Below are 21873 nucleotides of genomic sequence, written 5' to 3' on the forward strand. Positions count from 1 at the left end.
TTCACAGTTGTGAGGGGGAAAATACCATTAATCAAATTATTATAGGTCAATAAATAATTAGAAGTTATAATAGTATCAAAGAAGGAAAAGGACAGGGGGTTAAGACCAAAAAGCAGAGGAATCTGACTAAGTCTGGGGAGCCTAGAAAAGGTTTCCCTGAAGAACTTTCTTTAGAATTAAGATATGAAGGATAAATAGCACATTGTGGGCTACGTACAGGGACATGCTATGTGCAAAGGCCCTGAGGCAGGAAGGAGCACACTCTGCTCTAAGACCATTCTATGGGAGCAAATCATAGGACTGAGTCAAGAACATTCTATGTGAGCAAATCGTAGGACTAAGTCTTCCTGTTCCAAAATCTAGTACTGAGGCTAAGAGACCACACGGGCATGAGAAAGCCACCAGCCTTATCCCTTCTTCCTCATTACTAAAAAGCTCTAAGGACTTACCGTGTTCATCGATGAAGACATGCATAGCGTCCACAGACATCTCATCTTGCACAGATGTTTCAGGCCCACTGATGACTTGCAAGACGGAGCTGTCTTGCTGGGAAGTTACCCTGTAGATTATCTGTCTTTGTCTATTGCCCTGGAAACTTAACATATATAAAAGTTTCAAGAACTATTAGGAACTCCTCCTTATCCTTAACAAACCATTAAAAGAAGCAGCCACTAACTGAGGCTGCTTCACACTTTGCCCCAACATGAAGCTAAGTAAGTAAGTTAGACTCACAGGGTCGTGATCTTGGCAGGCTCGGTGAACACAGGGCTGGTGCTAGTGTGGTCTTGACTTTGCACGTCTGGTTTTCCTTGTTTGGAACTGTGTCCATTAGGCTTTTCATGTTCCTGGATTTCCTCCCTTTTCTCCTGGGAGCAGGTATCTGAAAAACATCATTTGATGTGTTAACATAATGTTAAATAAGAAATTAATGTGAAAGCCCTTGGAAATAAGTTACCAAAACTGAAACAAGAATAGACAGAAAATCTACACAGCTCCTATGAATTCAGAATGTGTTTTGATCAATTTTATTTTAACCAATTATGACAGTACCTAGGTATATTTGAAAAACAGTTTATATGTTAGAGGCAGGTTACTGAGCTATCTATGGACATCACCTACTCTAGGTTCAGGGAATCCCTTGAAATAACCCCAGTGACCACTGGCTCAGCTGATTGAAAATCACCCATTTCGATTACTCGGGCCTGAAAGGTTCATAACTCATAAATGGACAGCATCAGATGAAAAAATAATTATGTAAAAAACCTGACTACTTTGGAGCAACGTCCCATTTACCGCTTTAAAATCTTATCAGTCATTCCTTCTGACTCATTCTCCACAACTAGATTTTCAAGGTAAAGGTTGACTTAGTCCCTTCATAAAGTGGATATTCATTAAATAGTCGACTTTGCACTCTGTACTTGGCACCGTGGAAGACACAGTGAGATACTACACCTGCTCCTTGCCCTGAGAATAACTTCAGGTGAATCAGAATGCTAAAATCAATAGGTACGAAAAGATTCTGTGAGTTTTTGCAATCCTCTTTAAATAATTGACCAAAATAAGAGCCTTAGCTTATACCATGATGCACAGTGGAATCCACCCCTAAGGGTCAGCCCCTCCTTGTCTGTGGATATACCCCAACAGCCAGTTTTTAGGGTTATAAAAACCACTGTATTCCCAAGACCAAAGATGTCAAGAGTTATGTTCTTCTGAGTAAATTGTTGTCTAAGAGAAGAACACAAGTGAGTGATTTGAACCTACAGGTCCTTTCAAGACATGCCATTTGGAAAGTCCACTAAGATCTGCCTGGGCCCTCAAAAAGTAAAATTATGTTAGCTTCCCTGCAGTATAAATCACACGATCATGCACACAACAAAGATTTTCATCCTCGGACTTCAAGCAATTAGAGAAACATTGCTGGCTTCTATGTGAGTCCTGAAGATAAACATTCCCGGCACATTTGTGAAACTGCCATTAGAATTTCTTGGATCCAAAAATGTTTGCCTTTCATTTGACAGCTCGTCAAGATAGAAGCTTTCAGTTTTCAAGAGACACGCTTGTGCGAAAGTGCTATCGTAACAAGTAGCGTTAGCCAGTGATCACATCGCATACAAAATTGCAGAAAGGCGAATGTAGACAGCTCTACCCCTCATGCTGCACGTACCTTCTATTTATTCGTGTCTCTTTCTCATAGTTTAGTCTCTCCTCTTAAATGGGTACATTACATATGTCAACATACAGACTATTTGTTTTCCTTTTTCTTTAAAATAACACATTGACAGGAATTTTCTGTCTATAAAAACAGTTCACATTAATTATATATAATTAAAACCAGAGAAAAGAAATTTTAAGTCACTCTTAACCCTACCACACTGCCACAGGAGTCAGTTTGATACATACGTACCGTACCTGTCTTTTCTTCTAGGCATATACACTTTTTTTTTCATAAAAATTAAGTTGTAATACAGATATGATTTTATAGCTGTTATATTTATGTTAAAGTATTATAAATATTTAATGACATCAGATACTCTTCCTGACTATCTAGAAATGGTAGTTATATAATATTACATCGATACAGCATAACTTATTGAACTAGAGCCCTATTGTTGTAAATTTAGGTTGTTTCCATTTTTCCATACTTTGGATCATTCTTCAAAAAGTATCTCTACATACATTCATAATTATCTTGTTAGAAATTCTAGAAGTGATTGAATACGACACAGGTAGTGGCCGCACAAGATACATATAGAAATAGAACTCTGACCCACAATCTACAGCAACCAGTCCAGAAAGCCAACATGCTATGGACAAGTCCTATGCCTTGCAGGAAGTCAGATGATCATTTCTAGCAAACAGTCCAGGAAGCCAAACGATAACCTCTGTAAGAATCGGCCCCAAATGGCCAGGACTCGACTAATTACTGAGAGCTTCCCTAATTTTTGTCCCTGCTTCCAGCCAGAGAGAGCCAAACATGCCCCCTAACCAATCACACAGGCTGCTGTAAGTAGCCTGCCTCCAGTACCCCCAGCCTCCAGTCAGAGCACACCTGAAGCCTTCCCTTTTCCCCACTACAAAGCTTTCCCACTCCTTCGCCTGCCTTTGAGTCTCTACCAAAACACAGGTGATGGTGGCCGACTCCTTTGCTGTAGCAAGCTCTAAATAATAGCCTTTGCTTCTTCTCATTTGAGTGGTCTTTGTTTACTTCCACAAAGTTAAATTAAGCTGGCCCAAAACAAAACAAAACCATGGTTTTAAAAGGCTTTTGATACATGTGCGGTTTTCCGTAGCCTTGAACCTTAGGACACCCCCAAGCCCTGAAGATAATCATAAAGCCCTTTGCGGAAAGGGCCTGGGTTGGAAAGAAGAGTATCCTAGAGAGAACTGGGAAATCTTGTATCTTTTGACAATCACGTAAAGCTCAAGCACTGTTTCGCTATCAAGCAGGAGAAAGATGAGGGCGCGTTGCCTAGGCTGCTGATATCATTAAACACTGTCATGTTGTGTTAGAAATATACTCTATTTCTGTTTTTAGATAACAGCACATAACAAATTATTATTGATAGAGGAGCAAGAAGATATCACTGATCTCCAAGATAGAAGTGAAACAGCATCTAATTTGCCACCTTGAGTTCTTACCTTCCAAGAACTAAAAGACTTACGTCCTGCTCTTTCATCCTTCAATTGAAAACCTCGGTCGGGCACTTGGGTGGCTCAGTCAGTTGAGCATCAAGCTTCAGCTCCAGTCATGATCTCGCTGTTCCTGAGTTCGAGCCCCACGTTGGGCTCTGTGCTGACAGCTCAGAGCCTGGAGCCTGTTTCAGATTCTGTGTCTCCCTCTCTCTCTGACCCTCCCCTGTTCATGTTCTGTCTCTCGCTCTCTCTCTCACACATAAATATACATTTAATAAAAAACAAAACAAAACAAAACAAACCCTGTCCTTTCCTGAAAGAGGTAAATAATCCACTCCTCCCTCCCTGCCACACCTGCAGATTCCTGAAACCAAGCCCCTTCCTTTCCGTAGAAAACCAAGTAGCATCCATATTTCTTTGCACACCCCTAGATTTCCAATTTAATACTGTTCAGATTGAATGTGGTTAGCTGACCAATTTAAGAACAGAAACTTAAGTAGACAAATCAAATAAACCTTACACGTGGCCTGAGGGGGGAATCAGAATAAAAGGCTGAAATTGATCACGCAGATCAAGACTTTTCACCCATTTTCCTAATTGAATCCTCACAGTAAATCTGCAACATGTTGTTACTCCTGCTTTATTGAAGAAACTGTGACTCGGATGGATTTAGTAAATTCTCCAATCTCACCCAGCTGGCACTGCAAAACCAAAATTTGCCCCTGGGTTCTGAGGTCCCAAAGCCAGGGCTCTGTCCACCATACACACAGCTTCCTGGGAAGACACACATGTGCAGATCTACGCTATCCGATACGGTAGCCAGCCACATGTGGCTATTTAAATAAGGTTACATGAGGAGTAAATGAGTTAAGATGAGAGTAACTGTATAATTTATTATTCAAACTGGGAACACTTTTGAGAGTGAAAAGCGGTTGTATTACTAATTATGGTGGCAAAAAAAGTATAAACGAGGACCGTCTGGGGCAGATGACAATGTACGGTCATGCCTGTTAATACATGTAAACTGGCTTAGGACAGTACTTGACATAAATTAAGAGCTGTGTGTTTGTTATAATTATGTTTACAAATTGGGATAATTAAGGAGCCCTGCACATAGGATTTTATAATGGAACTCAACAGAAAAGTGGATTCATTTCACAGAAATGTAGTTTCCAATCAGCTTTCCCAGAATGCATCTAGTCTATAAAGAGACAGAAATCTGCTGTGAGTTCTGGCTACTGTGATAAAATATAATTGCTTATTTCCTCGGAAATAAACATCGCGGCCTTCTAGGGAAGCCGAACATTCATTCCTAGGCCTTAAATTTCCTGCTGGAGTAAGCCCATGTTGATAGGTGCTCAGCACACTGGTATTGGCACACTCGGCAATTATCAATAACACCAAGCAGCAATGGTCCGATATCCTGCCACTCGCAAAACCAAATCACAGAAGGTAATTCACACATGTATTGCCTTCTTTGCATCACAGAAGGTAATTCACACATGTATTGCCTTCTCTGCATCACAGAAGGTAATTCACACATGTATTGCCTTCTCTGCATCACAGAAGGTAATTCACACATGTATTGCCTTCTTTGCATCAGCACGACAGAAATGATGTGGAATCGTACCTCCGAGAAGCCCACTGTCTTTGTTCTGCTCCACTGAGCCATTCCTTTGGTTGGACGCCGCCAGCTTGGAAGTATTGATTGACTCTAATAGGGAGACAAATTCGAGGAAGTTGGATTCATTTGGTATTTGTCCTTCCTTAGCCTCCAGGTCAGATTTGGAAGTTGGTATTGTTTTTTCTTTATCGCTAATAATTTCTGCGGAACTTTTGCTCAAGAAGACATCTGTACCACTGTCCACGCTGAGAACCCGGGCATGTCTCTTTTCATGGCTGGTTTTACAAGATGATGGGTCAAGGTTAGCCTGGCCTTCCTTTCCGCCCTCAGACTCAGGGGCCGAGTGAGGTGTGAATGGGGGGGTTGCTTCACAGCGGTCTCCTGTGGGGGAAGGACTGCCATCCTTTGTGGCATTTCCTCCTTCCCCAGATTCGTAGCCAGAACACTGATTGGATGATGCCTCCACCATCAATCTCTCGGGACTCCTGTCACCTCCACTGCCTTCGGGACACACGGCGCCTCCTGCCCCATCCTCAGAGAGCTCCAGTGTGATGACAGGAATTCTTATCTGCTCCGTGTTGGGAGGACTGGCCACCCCCGGGGCAGCCGGCTCAGCGTCAGACGTGAAGCCAGCTCTCTCAGTGCCAATCACCTTTAGGTGGAGCGAACTTTCCAAGTCTGTCATGGAGTTCGGAGTACTGCTCATGGTGATGACAATTTTAATGGGTTCATGCAGACTCAGTGGGTCTCCAGGTTGAGAAGTGTCAATGAGAGTGACAGCTACCTCGCTATCCGAGTAGTCCACTTCCTGCTTCAAGGGCGGGTCCGCCTGCCGGGAGGCATCCGGTGACGCACGTGCAGGTCTGGCGATCACAGTGTTGCACTGAGGGCAGCTACTGCTCAGGCTGTCTGGAGGGGACTCCCTTTGCCACCGGTCCCTTAAGGAGCCCGAGGCGTAATTCGCCGGTTCGGGACTCAGGACTGAATTCTCACTCCCCCAAGGCTGGAAAGAGACATCGGTTTCTAGTAAGTCGTACTGAGACAGAGACAGGTGTGGCAACTTCTTCGAGGCTTCTTTCTCCACTAAGCCGCCCTCGGACCTGTGGCGGAGCGGGGGCTGCCGCCTGCCTCCCCTCTCTTTCCCTTCGTCGCTGGCTGGACTTCCTGCCACAGCTGGTTTCCTGGGGATCGCTGGCGTGGTCGTGGTTTCCGGCGCGCACACTTTACTTCCTGTTCTGACACCAGGTGAGGTAGATAACACAGGTGCTACAGGTTGGTCTTCTGAGAGAATGACACCTGAAATAAACCACAGGCACTTTCTTAGCTCCCGAAACGGGTGAGTGCCGTCCCGGGGCGAGACCTCGTAACGCAAAGCGAGAAAAGCAGCCCTAGCAACCGGTGTGGTTGGATGCTTATTTTTGTTCTTTTATTTTTGTAATATAATTTATTGTCAAGTTAGCTCACATACAGCGTATACAGTGCACTCTTGGCTTTGGGAGTAGATTCCCATGATTCATCGCTCATGTACAACACCCAGCGTCATCCCAACAAGTGCCCTCCTCAATGCCCAACACCCGTTTTCCCCTCCCTTGCTCCCCCCATCAACCTCCATTTGTTCTCTGTATTTAAGAGTCTCATGGTCTGCCTCTCTCTCTGTTTGAAACTATTTTTTCCCCTTCTCTTCTCCCTTGGTCTTCTGTTAAGTTTCTCAAATTCCACATATGAGTGAAAACATATCTGTCTTTTGCTGACTGACTTACTTCACTTAGCATAATACCCTCCAGTTCCATCCATGTTGCTGCAAATGGCCAGATTTCATTCTTTCCCATTGCCAAGTAGTATTCCATTATGTACATAAACCACATCTTCTTTATCCATTCATCAGTTAATGGACACTTAAGCTCTTTCCATAATTTGGCTATTGTTGAAAGCGCTGCTATAAACATAGGGGAACGTGTGCCCCTATGAATCAGCATTCCTGTATCCTTTGGATAAATTCCTAATAGTGCTATTGCTGGATGCTTATTTTTAAAATATCACCTCCACTCTGAAATTGTTTTTAAAATCTCGGTATTTAAAAATAATAATTCAGACTTTTAGATTTTGCTGTTTTGTGACCTTGGGAGGCACAATGATATGTTTTAAGCAACATGTTTGGGACTTATTGTCAGGAAGGTCCTGGCTCTGCTACTTACTAGCTATGTTACCTTGGGCAAGGTACTTGGGCAAGGTACTTAATCCTTAATCCGTTACCTTGAGCAAGGTACTTAATCCTTCTAAACCAAGATCCTCAGGATGCCTGGGTAGCTCAGTTGGTTGAGCATCCGATTTCAACTCAGGTCACAATCTCCCGGTTTGTGGGTTCGGGCCCCGCGTCGGGCTCTGTGCTGACAGCTCAGAGCCTGCAGCCTGCTTTGGATTCTGTGTCTCCCTCTCTCTGTGTCCCTCCCCACACTCTCAAAAATAAACAAACATTAAAAAACATTTTTTTAAACCAAGATCTTCAACTATGGCTCTGTTCTCACTTGGGAGCAGATAAATCTTTGCGGTGGGGGCTGTCCTCTGCATTGTGAGATGTTTAGCAACATCCCTGGCCTGTGCCTACTTGATGTCAGGCGCAACTGTGCCCTCAATCATGACAATGGAAAATGCCCCCAGACACTGTCAAACATTCCCTGGGGAGGACAGCCCCAGGGAGAAACACTGCTCTCGTCTTCAACCTCTTACCTGTAAAATGGGAATAATTATACCAAACTCTTAAGGCCGCCATGAGGATCTAGAAGGATAGATGCAGAAAATAGTAGGCCAAGGGCTTGGCACTGGGCTTGTTAGCACCTTGGTCTGAGGACAATGATAACCTCATACTTCTGATGTGATTTATAAATTTTCAAAACATTTCTTTTTTTAAAAATTTTTTTCAAACATTTGTTTATTTTTGAGACAGAGAGAGACCGAGGATGAGCAGGAGAGGATCAGAGAGAGAGGGAGACACAGAATCCGAAACAGGCTCCAGGCTCTGAGCTGTCAGCCCAGAGCCCGACGCGGGGTTCAAACTCACGGACCGCGAGATCATGACCTGAGCCGAAGTCAGACGCTTAACTGACTGAGCCACCCAGGCGCCCCAAAACATTTCTAAATTGTATCTGCAATACTTACGATAGTGACTGAGTGAGCTCTATCCTCCCAGCTTCCTATATCTGTTAATGACCCTACCATTCCCTAAGCCTCTTAAGCTTGAAACCCTCGGGTAATACTTTGGTTTCTCTTTCTTGCCCAGCCTTATGGTCATTCAATCAATACCTCAGTTTTCCTTCACTTCTATCATGAAGAGTGTTCTCTAGGGGCTCAAGGGGTCTATTGCGAGGGTCTGCAAAGCCACAGGAAAGCCAGGATAAGCAACTTGTCATTTACTTAAATATTAGAGGAAAAAAAATAAATACAACTCTTGAGGTAATATAAAATATTACCTTATTATGTAAACAAATGAGCATATGATGAAAAAGAATGAAACATTTTAAGATATAACATGATTTTTTTAATCCTTGCCATAGGCTGATTCAGCCTATGACCCTCTGGAGCAGGTGGAATATACACCCCCTCCCCTCCCTCCAAGGACACTCTGGTAGAAAGAATTGAGTCACTACACTGTTGTAGTCAGAAGACTTTCTTTGACTCTAGTACAAACTCTGGGCCTATCTCTCCCATCTGGACTGTTCTTTCTCCTCGCCCACTGGAGACCCCATTCAAGGCTTTTTTCATAACCTCCTCCAACATGTAACTTTCCATGATCACCTAAACCAGAAATAAGCTCTCTTCTGAAATCCTTAAGCAATTAATGTCTGTAGGACTAAACTTTATTTACCATACACTTTTTAAACTGTAGCTCTTTTTATTTTTTTATTTTTTATTTTTTTTATTTTTTTATTTTTTTAATTTTTTTAATGTTTATTTATTTTTGAGACAGAGAGACAGAGCATGAGCGGGGGAGGGTCAGAGAGAGGGAGACACAGAATCCGAAACGGGCTCCAGGCTGTCAGCACAGAGCCCGACGCGGGGCTCGAACTCACGGACCATGAGATTGTGACCTGAGCCGAAGTCGGACGCCTAGCCGACTGAGCCACCCAGGCGCCCCCTGTAGCTCTTTTTAAATGTACATTTAAATTACCTTCCTAACTGGGCTGCATGGTGTTCTAGAAAAACAACCACAATTTATGCTCACTGAATCCTCCAAAGAAACCAACCTATTATCTTATCCACACTCATGAATGTTGGTTGATGATGATAGTGAAAATTATTTGAGTTTGTAGCAACGCTATGCAGGTTATCCTACTCTACAGAGTAGATGCCTTGTCATGGAAATAGAAGAACGGAAGTGTCTAGAAACATGTCCAAGTTCGCCACACTACTGACAGATCTACGACTAGAGCCCAGATCCCCTGAGTCCTGACCTGATGCTCTTCTACTCCCTCACATGGCCTCTCTATCTGTATGTATGGCTCCTTTACTTTGCCATTCAGATCTAAACTTGAATGTGGTCTCATCAGAGACGCTTTCCACGACTGCACAATATCAAGTGCACTGTTGAAAATGAATAAAAATATTGCAGGAGGAATCCAAACCACCAGGCAGGGCCTGAGGAACGGGGTCTTGGGTTGGGTCTATAAAAAACATTCATAAAGCATCTTTGTTTCATTACTTCCCACACCACACAATTGTGACCGCACAGATTTGTATGCCCACAGGACCATTTCCTGACGTACCAGACGAGAGGAAAGAGCACCCTAGGTTTTAAAGCAAATAAGGATTTAGTGCAAAGGCCCTGTGATGGGAACTTGCTTGGCATGTTTGAGGAAGAGAAAGAAAGTCCATGAAGCTGGAGCAGAAAAGCAAAGGGAGCATGAGAAGAAGAGAGATCCACAAGGCTGGCAGGGTCCAAAATATAAGCCAAAGTGTGGCACGTGGATTTTATGCTGAGAATAATGTGAATCCAGCAGAAGTTTTTCAAGGGGCACATGATCTGAACGAGGATTTTAAAAATAACCCTGCATGCTGCGTGAGGGATAGACTGTGGTGAGGTACGATAAAATTGGAAGAGAGACCAGGGAAGAGGCTGCTGCAGCTGATGAATGACAGTGTTTTGGACTAGGGCAGTAGTGGTGGACACGGAGAGAAAGAGATAAATTTGAAATATGTTTTGGAGTCGAACTGACAGGACTTGCTGATGGACTGAAGCTAACGGTAGTGGGGGAAAGAGAAACCAAGGAAAACTCCTTGACTTTAAAGCTTTGATAACAGGACTGATGGTGGGACTGTTTACTGATAAGGACAAAACCAGAGGAGATACAGAGTTAGAGACATCCACTGAGAGATCTGGTGGTGATCCATTTAATATGACTATTAGACACCTGATCCGGGAGGAAAATAGGTGTAGGCAACTGGATGCCTGGGACAGAAGTCCAGATTGAGGTCAAAATTGGAGAAACAGATTTACTCACCATCATTTCACAGATGGTATTTAAAGCTAGATGTGAGATCGCCAAGGAAGACCTGGTATCTAGAGAAAAGAAAGGGGCCCAAGACCAAGGGTACTCCAGCCTTTACATGTCAAACAACAGAGGAGGATAAATCAAAGGACATTGAGAAGGAAGTCAGTCAGGAAAGTGTGCTATCATGAAAGCCAAGGGAAGAAAGTTGGTAACTACAACTTATTGTACATAAATGAATAAAGCCATACCATGGCCTATAAATGGGTCTTTGGGAACACATCAGCACGTCATACCTCAGTGCCTGCTTAATCCTGAGTAAAAATGACAATAATAAATTTCCTACCTGGAAAACTAAGAAAAATAGTTGGCCTAAAATGACTCTACCAAGATATTGCTGAGCAATGAAATCTAACCCAGTAACAGTCATTTGTTTTCTATCCTTGACACTTTAACTATAAAAAACATACTATATTACTAAATACACACACACACACACACACACACACACACACACACACACATCAAGAAAGATACTATGGCAAAGCTATATGATCATGTCAAGACATACAGAAAAAGCATTTGACAAAAATCCAGTACCGTCTCATGATAAAAAATATTCAACAAACTGAAATTAGAAGAGAATTTCCTCAACCTGACACAGGCTATTTATGAAACACCCAAATCTAACATCATATAAAAAGGTGAAAGACTGAATGCTTTCCCCATATGATCAGAAACAAGGCAATAATATCTACTCTCATAACATCCAATAAACATTGTACTGGAAATTGCAGACAGAGCAATTAGTCAACAACAACAAAAAAAAGGCAACCAGATTAGAAAAGGAAAAGCAAAGGATCTCTATTCACAGATGATATCATTCTATTTATAGAAGATCCTAAGGAATCCACTAAATAACTATTACAACTAATAAACATTTAGGAAGTTTGTACAATATGAAATCAATGTGCAAAAATCAATTCTATTTCCATACACTACCAATAAACAAGGTAAAATTAAATAAGAATACAATCCCAGTTATAAGAGTATTTAAAAAATAAAATACTTAGGAATAAATTTAACAAGGGTACCAGACTTATACACTGAAGACCTACAAAACATTGTCAAAAGAATTCGAAGAAGAGCTAAATAAATGAAAGACATCCCAAGTTCATGGACTGGAAAATGCAATATTGTTAAGATGGCAATTCTTCCCCAATTTATCCACAGATTTAATAAAATCCTTATCAATATCCCAGATATATTGTTTACAGAAATTGATAGGTCACATGGCAATGTAGAAGACCCAGGATAGCCAAAATAAGTCAGAGGACTCACAGTTCCCAGTTTCAAAACTTGTTACACAGCTACTACAATCAAGATGGTCTGATAATGGCATAATGATAGATATATAGACCAAAAGAATAGAACTGAAAGTCCAACATAAACTTTTACATGTATGGTCAACTGATTTTCAGCACGGTGCCAACACAAGTTAATGGGGAGCAAACAGTCTGTTCAATAAATGATCCTAGGACAACAAAAAACATGTGCAAAAGAATTAAGTTGGACCCCTACCTCACATCATACACAAAAATTGATTCAAAACAGATCACAGACCTGATTATAAGAGCTAAAACCGTAAAACTCTTAGAATAAAACAGGAATAAATCTTCATGAACTTGGATTCAGCAATGGTTTCTTATACGTGACACAAAAAGCCCAAGCAACAACAATAATAACAACAAAACAGTAAAGTAGACTTCATAAAAATTAAAAACTTCAGCATTTTAAAGGACCCCAGTAACAAAGTGACAAGACAACCGACAGACTGGGAGAAAATATTTGCAACTATATCTGATCAGGGACTCATATCTAAAATTTATAAAGGGGGCGTCTGGGTGGCTTAGCCGGTTAAGCGTCCGACTTCAGCTCAGGTCATGATCTCGCAGTTTGTGAGTTTGAGCCCCATGTTGGGCTCTGTGCTGACAGCTCGGAGCCTGGAGCCTCCTGCAGATTCTGTGTCTTCTCCTCTCTCTGCCCCTCCTATGCTCATACTCTATCTCTCTCTGTCTCTCAATAATAAATAAATGTTAAAAAAGTTAAAAATAAAATAAAATATATAAAGAATTCTTACAACTTACCATAGAAAGACAATCTGAATAAAAACTGGGCAAATAGGGGACACCTGGGTGGCTCAGTCGGTTAAGCATCCGACTCTTGGTTTCGGCACAGGTCATGATCTAATGGTTTGTGAGTTTGAGCCCCGCATCAGGCTCTGTGCTGACAGCATGGAGCCTGCTTGGGATTCTCTCTCTCTCTCTCTCTCTCTCTCTCTCTCTCTCTCTCTCTCTCTCTTTCTCAAAAATAAATGAATAAACATTTTAAAAGTTTTTAAAAACTGGGCAAAGGACTTGAATAGACATTTCTCTAAAGATAATGATGGTGACAACATCAATATCATTAGGCATTAGAAAAATAACTAATTTCATGTAAATCAAAGCCAAAGTGAGACACCATTCATACTCACTAGAATGGCTATAATCAAACATACAGACAATCACAAGTGTCAGGAAAGACATGGAGAAATTGTGACCTTCATGTATTGATGGTGGGAATGTAAACTGATACACCTGCTTTCTAAAACAATCTGGTAGATCCTCAAATGATGAAACAGAGTAACTACGTGACCCGGCAATGCCACTCTTAGGTACATATCCAAGAAAATGAAAACACATGTCCACACAAAAACTGGCCCAATGAATGTTCACTGAAGCATTATTTATAACAGCCCAAAAGGGGAAAGAACACAAAGTCCATCAACTGATGAATGATAAACAAAATGTGGTACAGCCACTGAATGGAATATTACTTGGCAATAAAAAGAAATGAAGCAATGATACAAAGCTACAACATAGATAAACCCTGGAAACGTTATGCTAAGTGAAAGGAGCCAGTCACAAGAGACCACGCTGTATGAAATGTCCAGAATGGGCAAATTCATAGAGACAGAAAGAAGATTAGTGGTGGCCTGAGCCTGGAGAACGTGGGGTGATTGAGGAGTGTGGCTAAGCGTGGTTTCACTTCAAGGTAAGGAAAATATTCTAAAATTGATTATGATGACGGATATGCAATTCTGTGAATATACTAAAAGCCATTAAATTGTATACTTAGAATGAGTGGATTGCATGGCATCTGAATTATATCTCAATAGACCTGTTAAAAAAATAAACAACACTACCGTGCCTTTTAACAACAAAAAGAATTGAATACTAGGATAGTGTATTATGAGATTGGTCTAGAAAAAAAAAATTGCTTTAGTGCAGTGTTGTTGAAAACACATTGGATTTAGCAGTCAGGTGTGGATCTAAACATAACCTGTACGTTTTACTTGTTATGACTCAGAATTTCATTCATCATGCATGCAAAGTCTCTACTGCAATTCCTACTACCAGGAAGGAAGGAAGGAAGGAAGGAAGGAAGGAAGGAAGGAAGGAATTGTTTCAGTTAGAATGGTGAGGTTAAAAAGGGCCAGAACAAATACTGAAAATATAAAGTAATGGCATTAATAGCAACAGTAAGCTTGATCTGGAATAAGTAGCCTAAAATGACAAAAATGTGTGTGTGTGTGTGTGTGTGTGTGTGTGTGTGTGTGTAAATGGACATAAAATAACACAAATAACACTGTCATGAAACTTTGTAACTAAAATATTTGAAACCTAAGTTAACACTCACTTCTTTTCGGTAGTAGTAACATAGTAAAAAGAATTCAAAAAATCCCTTACATATTCTCATGGAATTTAGCTGAGTGATGAAAAAATAAACTTAATTTCAGGTTTTCAGACCCAAGTGCTAATTTCAGCTGTTTTACCAAAGATAAAATTTTATGCTACTTTCAAAACTTAAATAGGGCATAAATTTCTCTTTGTAGTAGCACTCCAAAAAAATAGAATTGCAGAGAAAGGAAGTAGTTAATTCGGGCCTCCAAAAGCTCTTTTCTGAGTTTTCTGAAAACAATCAAAAGATAAGAAAATGAAATCTTTGTAAAAAAGTGAAACAGATCTGGGGGCTTAAAAGAAAATTCCCAGAAACAAAATTCGTAACTTGAAGGAAATGCAGTCCCTGGAACACTCTATAATTTCCTCTGTCATTTTTCAATGGAATTACTACAATAAAAAGCTTGAAAATCAATGATGAACTGATCCTGTTTTCTATCTGCTGTTCTGAGCCACATGAAATAAACGCAGACTGGAGAAAGCACAATGACATACGATCGATGAAATATTACAATTTAGATGCAGAAATGATGCACAAATTCTCATGAGAAATAATGAAAAGTAAGAGTGAGAGAAATGAAGTTGAACTAGAACTACGCCTTCTTAGGTACAGTTCTTACTTTGAATTAACTCACTGGCATTCTGTTTTACAAGAATTCTTTTTCACTTCCCTGAAGCTAATGCTGTGATGAAATATTAAATGGCGGTAATGAACACTCTACCTTTGAGATCTTCCACTGTTTCCTGTGCCGGCAACTCCTAGACAAACAGAAGAACAAAAAAAAATCAATCCATGACTCAGCTTGGTGCCCATCTCTGGGCATCTCTGGGCAGTCAGCAGACCCCTGAAGCAGCCGTTACTGTCTTCCCAAATGGCATGTGGGGAAGAGACTACACAGTGTCTGCTCTGCTTCAGCGTCTAATAAAATGGAGAGCAGAAACGAATACAAAATCTAGGTAAGTGTAGACGCCCAAGCAAGACCACTGGACTGTGATAAAAGGGCATTTGATAATTAAGAAAGTGAAAAGGAGAGAGAGAAAGGGGCTACGGTATGCTACCCACGAATACAGCCCAATAAAGTTAGTCTGGAACGAAGGGGATTTAGTGACTGCCCAAGAGACAGGCGTGATTCAATGTGGACATGTGGGGTAGTGCAGTTGATTCCAGGGGAGGACACTGCAAATATGGTGATTCAGATGAATGACAGACAGGAGCAGAGGAGAAGGAGGTCAAGGTCTGCTGACAGGTTCTTCTGGCCAGAGTGGCAGGCCCAGCAGGTGGGGCGGCCGGCAGAGGAGGCCAATGTTGTGCTTCCAGCATGAGACTGGATGTTTATCTCGGGCTCCAAGGGCTCCCCAAGGGTCATTTCCACACCCTGAGATGCGGTCAGCCACAGCATGGGGGCAGTACTGACTATATTGTATTGAACTGTATTGAACGTGCAATACCCCTGCACGTTCCCGTCCAGGCAGGATCAACACTACACAACAAGAACAGTGTGAAACAGAAAAACACACACTGACCAGTGGCCCAGATGAGTGCTGAGAGTTTATGCTCTGCCCTCTGGAGCTGCAGCGGAGGGGAGGCGTGGAGAGGTTCTGGTGAGGCTCTTCCCTTTTGCCATTGTTAATCTGCCTGGTGCTGCTAACCCATGTGAGAAACACAAGAGCAGTGATGTTATCAAACAGAACTATGACTGGGTAGCAGTCCCCAAACAAGTCCCTTTCCTAGATCCCATTGTGTAATCGTCATTGTGTACAAATTTTGTTTTTATTTTGTTTTTATTTTGTTTTCAATATATGAAGTTTATTGTCAAATTGGTTTCCATACAACACCCAGTGCTCATCCCAAAAGGTGCCCTCCTCAATACCCATCACCCACCCTCCCCTCCCTCCCACCCCCCATCAACCCTCAGTTTGTTCTCAGTTTTTAACAGTCTCTTATGCTTTGGCTCTCTCCCACTCTAACCTCTTTTTTTTTTTTTTTCCTTCTCCTCCCCCATGGGTTTCTGTTAAGTTTCTCAGGATCCACATAAGAGTGAAACCATATGGTATCTGTCTTTCTCTGTATGGCTTATTTCACTTAGCATCACACTCTCCAGTTCCATCCACGTTGCTACAAAAGGCCATATTTCATTCTTTCTCATTGCCACGTAGTATTCCATTGTGTATATAAACCACAGTTTCTTTATCCATTCATCAGTTGATGGACATTTAGGCTCTTTCCATAATTTGGCTATTGTGGAGAGTGCTGCTCTAAACATTGGGGTACAAGTGCCCCTATGCATCAGTACTCCTGTATCCCTTGGGTAAATTCCTAGCAGTGCTATTGCTGGGTCATAGGGTAGGTCTATTTTTAATTTTCTGAGGAACCTCCACACTGCTTTCCAGAGCGGCTGCACCAATTTGCATTCCCACCAACAGTGCAAGAGGGTTCCCGTTTCTCCACATCCTCTCCAGCATCTATAGTCTCCTGATTTGTTCATTTTGGCCACTCTGACTGGCGTGAGGTGATATCTGAGTGTGGTTTTGATTCGTATTTCCCTGATAAGGAGCAACGTTGAACATCTTTTCATGTGCCTGTTGGCCATCCGGATGTCTTCTTTAGAGAAGTGTCTATTCATGTTTTCTGCCCACTTCTTCACTGGGTTATTTGTTTTTCGGGTGTGGAGTTTGGTGAGCTCTTTATAGATTTTGGCAACAAAACTAAAAGGCAACCAACGGAATGGGAAAAGATATTTGCAAATGACATATCGGACAAAGGGCTAGTATCCAAAATCTATAAAGAGCTCACCAAACTCCACACCCGAAAAACAAATAACCCAGTGAAGAAGTGGGCAGAAAACATGAATAGACACTTCTCAAATTTTGTTTTTAAGGGAGAATAATAAATATTACTTTAAAATAAGACATGCTCGGGGCGCCTGGGTGGCTCAGTCGGTTAAGCGTCCGACTCGGCTCAGGTCATGATCTCGAGGTTTGTGGGTTCGAGCCCCACATCAGGCTCTGTGCTGACAGCTCGGAGCCTGGAGCCCGCTTCGGATTCTGGGTCTCCCCCTCTCTCTGCCCCTCCCCTGCTCATGCCCTGTCTCTCTCTGTCTCTCAAAAGTAAATAAACGTTAAAAAATATTTAGAAAAAAAATAAGACATGCTCTCCTAAGGAACTATCAGAAATATGGGCGAGAAAAGTGACAATGACACTCAAGAATCATTTTTAATATTTCAGTTTCATGCAACGTATGACTTCTATATTAATAAACACCAGTGTTCTTTTTGAAAATACTCTGGCATGCACTAAGCATTTAAATGACGAGATAAAAATGCTGAAGTGAAATACTTTGCTCTGTTAAGCCTAATGCAAATGAACTGTGGAGCATGGTATAAGGTCATGTTAATAGTTAAATCATCTTGATTATCAGTATCAATTTTAGGCTTAAGTGTTTGATTCAACAGAAGAAAAATGTACAGATTTGTGTCTGCCTATACTGGTGTATTTTCACAAATAGCTAATAAATGGAAACCATTTTCTCCAATACTGAAACAGTGAAATTATGAACTGCCACATCAACAGAAATGTTACCTTTGATTTTTGTGATTAGTCGCGTGTTCCTTGTTGGCCTCTTTGTCTTTACTTGGCTTTTCTTTCTTTTTGGAGGGCCTCTGCTGAATTACTTCTCCTTTATCAAACATGAGGTGTAGGCGATAGCTGACCAATTTGATGATTGTGAAGAATATAGTCACTGAACTGCAGTAAAAAAATACAGTGATGGCATTTGGAGGAAAAGCCTAAAGAAGAGAAGAGAAAGAGAAAATGTATCCGTTTGGAGGATTATCTTTTGTTTTAAATCTGAAAGCATTGTGGGACTACTTATGAAACATAAACTGGGCAAGATTTCAAATTTTATTAGTTTTACAACTGTTCCTGGTTGCAATACCTGAGGAAAAAGAGCTGCTATCTCTTTATCTTAAAAAATTTTGTTTTTCGGGCCGCCTGGGTGGCGCAGTCGGTTAAGCGTCCGACTTCAGCCAGGTCACGATCTCGCGGTCCGTGAGTCTGTGGGTCCGTGGGTCTGGGCTGATGGCTCGGAGCCTGGAGCCTGTTTCCGATTCTGTGTCTCCCTCTCTCTCTGCCCCTCCCCCGTTCATGCTCTGTCTCTCTCTGTCCCAAAAATAAATAAAAAACGTTGAAAAAAAAAAATTAAAAAAAAAAAATTTTGTTTTTCTTGTTTCTCAGGTGCTCATAATCCTGGCACTAATGACCAACATTTCATCTGCAGGCAGGAATCACACAGAACAGAAGGTGTGTTACAGTGAGACTTTCCATGCTCTATTAGCTAGTTGTTTTCCATAGCCTGATCTGACTGACCTTCCTACGCATCTGCGTGTAGCAAAGGCCGGAGAAAGGCCTTTGAGATGCTGTTTCCTTCAACAAGACACAGAAAGCCTTGTTGAGAACAGAAGAAAGAAGGAAGGAGAAAGATTAATGTCATGGCCCCTTCCTTCCTTCCCTGCTCTCTTGCTGGGTTAACACCATCAGGCCATGGATTTCCCTAGCGGTGTGATGCAGGCAAGGAGCTACAAAAGGGTAAAAGGGGTATTTACATCAGTGTGAAAGGATCTGGGCATGGAGTTCATGGTGAAGGTCAGTTCAATTCTGTCCAATCCCCTCAAGAAACAGAAGGAATCACTGGGATCCATGCAATTGTCCCACCCTGGAGGATCCCCCACATACCTTTCTAGTTCTCTCCCAGGACCATGGACGACTGCAGGTTCTCTAGTCCTTGCCAAACTACGTTCTTATCTTTGGAGATTGAAATAGATCCTAGAGTGTCTCAAGACGCTACCAAGGACAGCCTCAAGAAACAGCAAGACCCTTTCATCAATGCACCTTGCTGAAGGATCTCAAGAAATCCAGTGATGAGTATAGTCTCTCCTTTGACCTGGAACTGGCTGAGCCTGTAGACAACATGGCCCATCCCAAGTCTGCTCCCAAGCAGCCCCTGAATAACCCCCCATGGTCCCATAATAGTCCATCATCTAGGTAAGACCATTTCAAAACAGCATAGCCAACAAAAAGAATAAAGGAAGAGGAAAACTATCACCAACAAGGAAAGCTAAAGTGAAGAATTTTCACCATCACTGACTTGCTTTTACTCCATGGGAAAAAAAGTCCACAAATAAATATAAATTAATAAATAAGTGAATTAAAGATTAAGTAAAACAAATATAGATGATAGATAGATAGATAGATAGATAGATAGATAGATAGATAGATAAGGGAGACAGGGAAAGTCAGGTTCCCCACCTGGAAGCAGATAGGTTTCACATTTACACATATACCTCCTGATGAGAAACTGTATGAACCTCAAGCAACATAGAAGTTTAAAAACAGAGAAAGAGTGATAGAGGCCACTAATGGTCCCCAGCACTTTTTCGTAACATGTCTCTGTATTTCAGGTCTAAAAAATTTAGGCAGAAGCTAGACAGTGAGTTTAAAGAAACTGATAAAGGAAGAATAAAACCCAACAAATGTCCTGAGAATAGATTAGCATACTATCATACACAAATTATATTCAAAAGTTGTTTAAATTATAATGTAACTTGGGCTTCATAGTACTCTGATTAGTAAGGGGCCACAGAAAGAATTCGTGCTCACTAAGTACCCCATGTGGTCTCCTGCATTTCCCAGCCTCCCTTGCAGTCAGGCTAGAGCCATGCGACTACTTTGGACCACTGGACTATGACGAGAAGTGGCAGGTGTCACTTCTAAGCCTAGACAATTTTGAGCTAGGTGCCTCCCTCACCTCCCTCTTCTCTTTAGTAGACAATCTCAGAGACCGTGTTTTCTAGATGATCCATGTGCAAGATGGCATATCTTCCTTCTGCTTGGATACCTGGGTGACTCTGGAACAAGGCCCTAACAGACCCGAGACAGACATGTACTAGAAGTGAGAAATAACCCTGTGATTCATTAGACCACTGAGATTAGGGGGTTCTGCCTGCTGTGGCAGCTAACACTAGGAACCTAATACTGGGGGTTCCATTTCCACCAGAAAGCTTCCATTCAAATTATATTAGAAATAAATGGGGGGAGGGGGAACATCAGGCATTGAGAAGAGAATGCTTAGCAAAGGTGAGAGAGAAAAGATTACATACGGATATTGGAGAAAATTCATTTGGAAAAAAGTGACTTGCCACAATAAGAAGAGGTATTACTTTTTAGTTTACCTTCATAAATATGGACTATAGCATTGGCTTGGCAGTGTTGAAGTTAAGAGAAGGCAAGAAATTACAGTGAGGTTTAGCATGTAGTTTGCAACCCAGGTGAGAAAAGGCCCTTGTCTCGTCCTCTATGAAGGACCACCGACACTTAGTCACATCCCCAAAAAGCCCATAGACGCCACCAGGCCATAGTGAAAGACAGATATTTTACTGAAAATTTCCAGGGAGAGAGAAAAGGTTTTACAATATGCTACAGATGGCACATTCTTCCTCCCAAAATACCCTGCTCTCCTTTAAAATCTCTTTCTTCAGTAGACCCTGCAAACAGAACCCAGAATCCTCCCAAATATCCCCTTTTTAATGCCATATAATCAAGCTCTGCGGGGGCTCCTCCAATTCTACACTTCCAGGGACGTCACTGAAAATCACTTTCAAGGCCATTTTACTGCTGACATCATTGTGCTCAATCCCCAAAAGATCCCCAGCTCCTAGGTAGGATTTTCTGTCCTTACACGTAAGAACACAAGGAGAGAAGGAGGGCTTAGGAAGAGAAGTGTCATGGATGATCAGTTTTAATTGGCTTTTAATTTATATCAGACTTCCCCCACCTTCCTCCATATTAGGTATATTCAGATTTTGAATAATTCTTTTCCTTGTTTCCATGACCTTATCATTTTAACACATTCTAATTACCAATAGGAGGCAACGCTTTTTCAAAATTATATCCCTGGCCAAAGAAAAGCTGTATGTGGTTCTCTGACACATTATTAAGATAACTAGAGGTATAAGAACTCATTTGACCAAACTTTTTCTGACATAATTTCATGAAAAACAACATGCTGTTACCAGCTAAGCAATTACAAGTGTAGTCATTCGCACGGCTCACAAAACTGATTTCTTGGAATTTGGTGCCATCTAGATGTGTCTGAGTGAACACCCAGACCACTCGCAGTTCCCCCAGATGGAAGCCACTGCTGTTCCTTCAGGTTCATAGCTCAGCCTCTCTCACAGGGTGTACCCACTTTTTTTTTATTGTGGTAAAATATGTGTAAATATAAAATTTACCATCTTAACCATTTTTAAGCGTACAGTTCAGTGACATTAAGTACATTCACATTGTTGTACATCCTTC

At 41.6% G+C, this 21873-nt stretch overlaps 1 protein-coding gene across 1 annotated transcript in view; it reads right to left on the reverse strand.

Moving 5' to 3' along the window:
* The window catches only part of PCNX2 (pecanex 2), a 300170-nt gene that overhangs the window by 253729 nt on the left and 24568 nt on the right, over nt 1–21873 (reverse strand). The window contains exons 2-7 of the mRNA XM_078434220.2: nt 18100–18305; nt 16044–16164; nt 15242–15278; nt 5264–6553; nt 733–880; nt 450–595 (exon numbers count right to left, since the gene is read on the reverse strand). Of these exons, the coding sequence (XP_078290346.1) occupies nt 450–595; nt 733–880; nt 5264–6553; nt 15242–15278; nt 16044–16164; nt 18100–18305 (1948 nt within the window). The remainder of the gene's footprint in view (nt 1–449; nt 596–732; nt 881–5263; nt 6554–15241; nt 15279–16043; nt 16165–18099; nt 18306–21873) is intronic.

This window comes from Panthera onca, chromosome D2 (assembly GCF_046562875.1).
Source record: "Panthera onca isolate mPanOnc1 chromosome D2, mPanOnc1 haplotype 2, whole genome shotgun sequence".
In the NCBI taxonomy this organism is placed as follows: Eukaryota; Metazoa; Chordata; class Mammalia; order Carnivora; family Felidae; genus Panthera; species Panthera onca.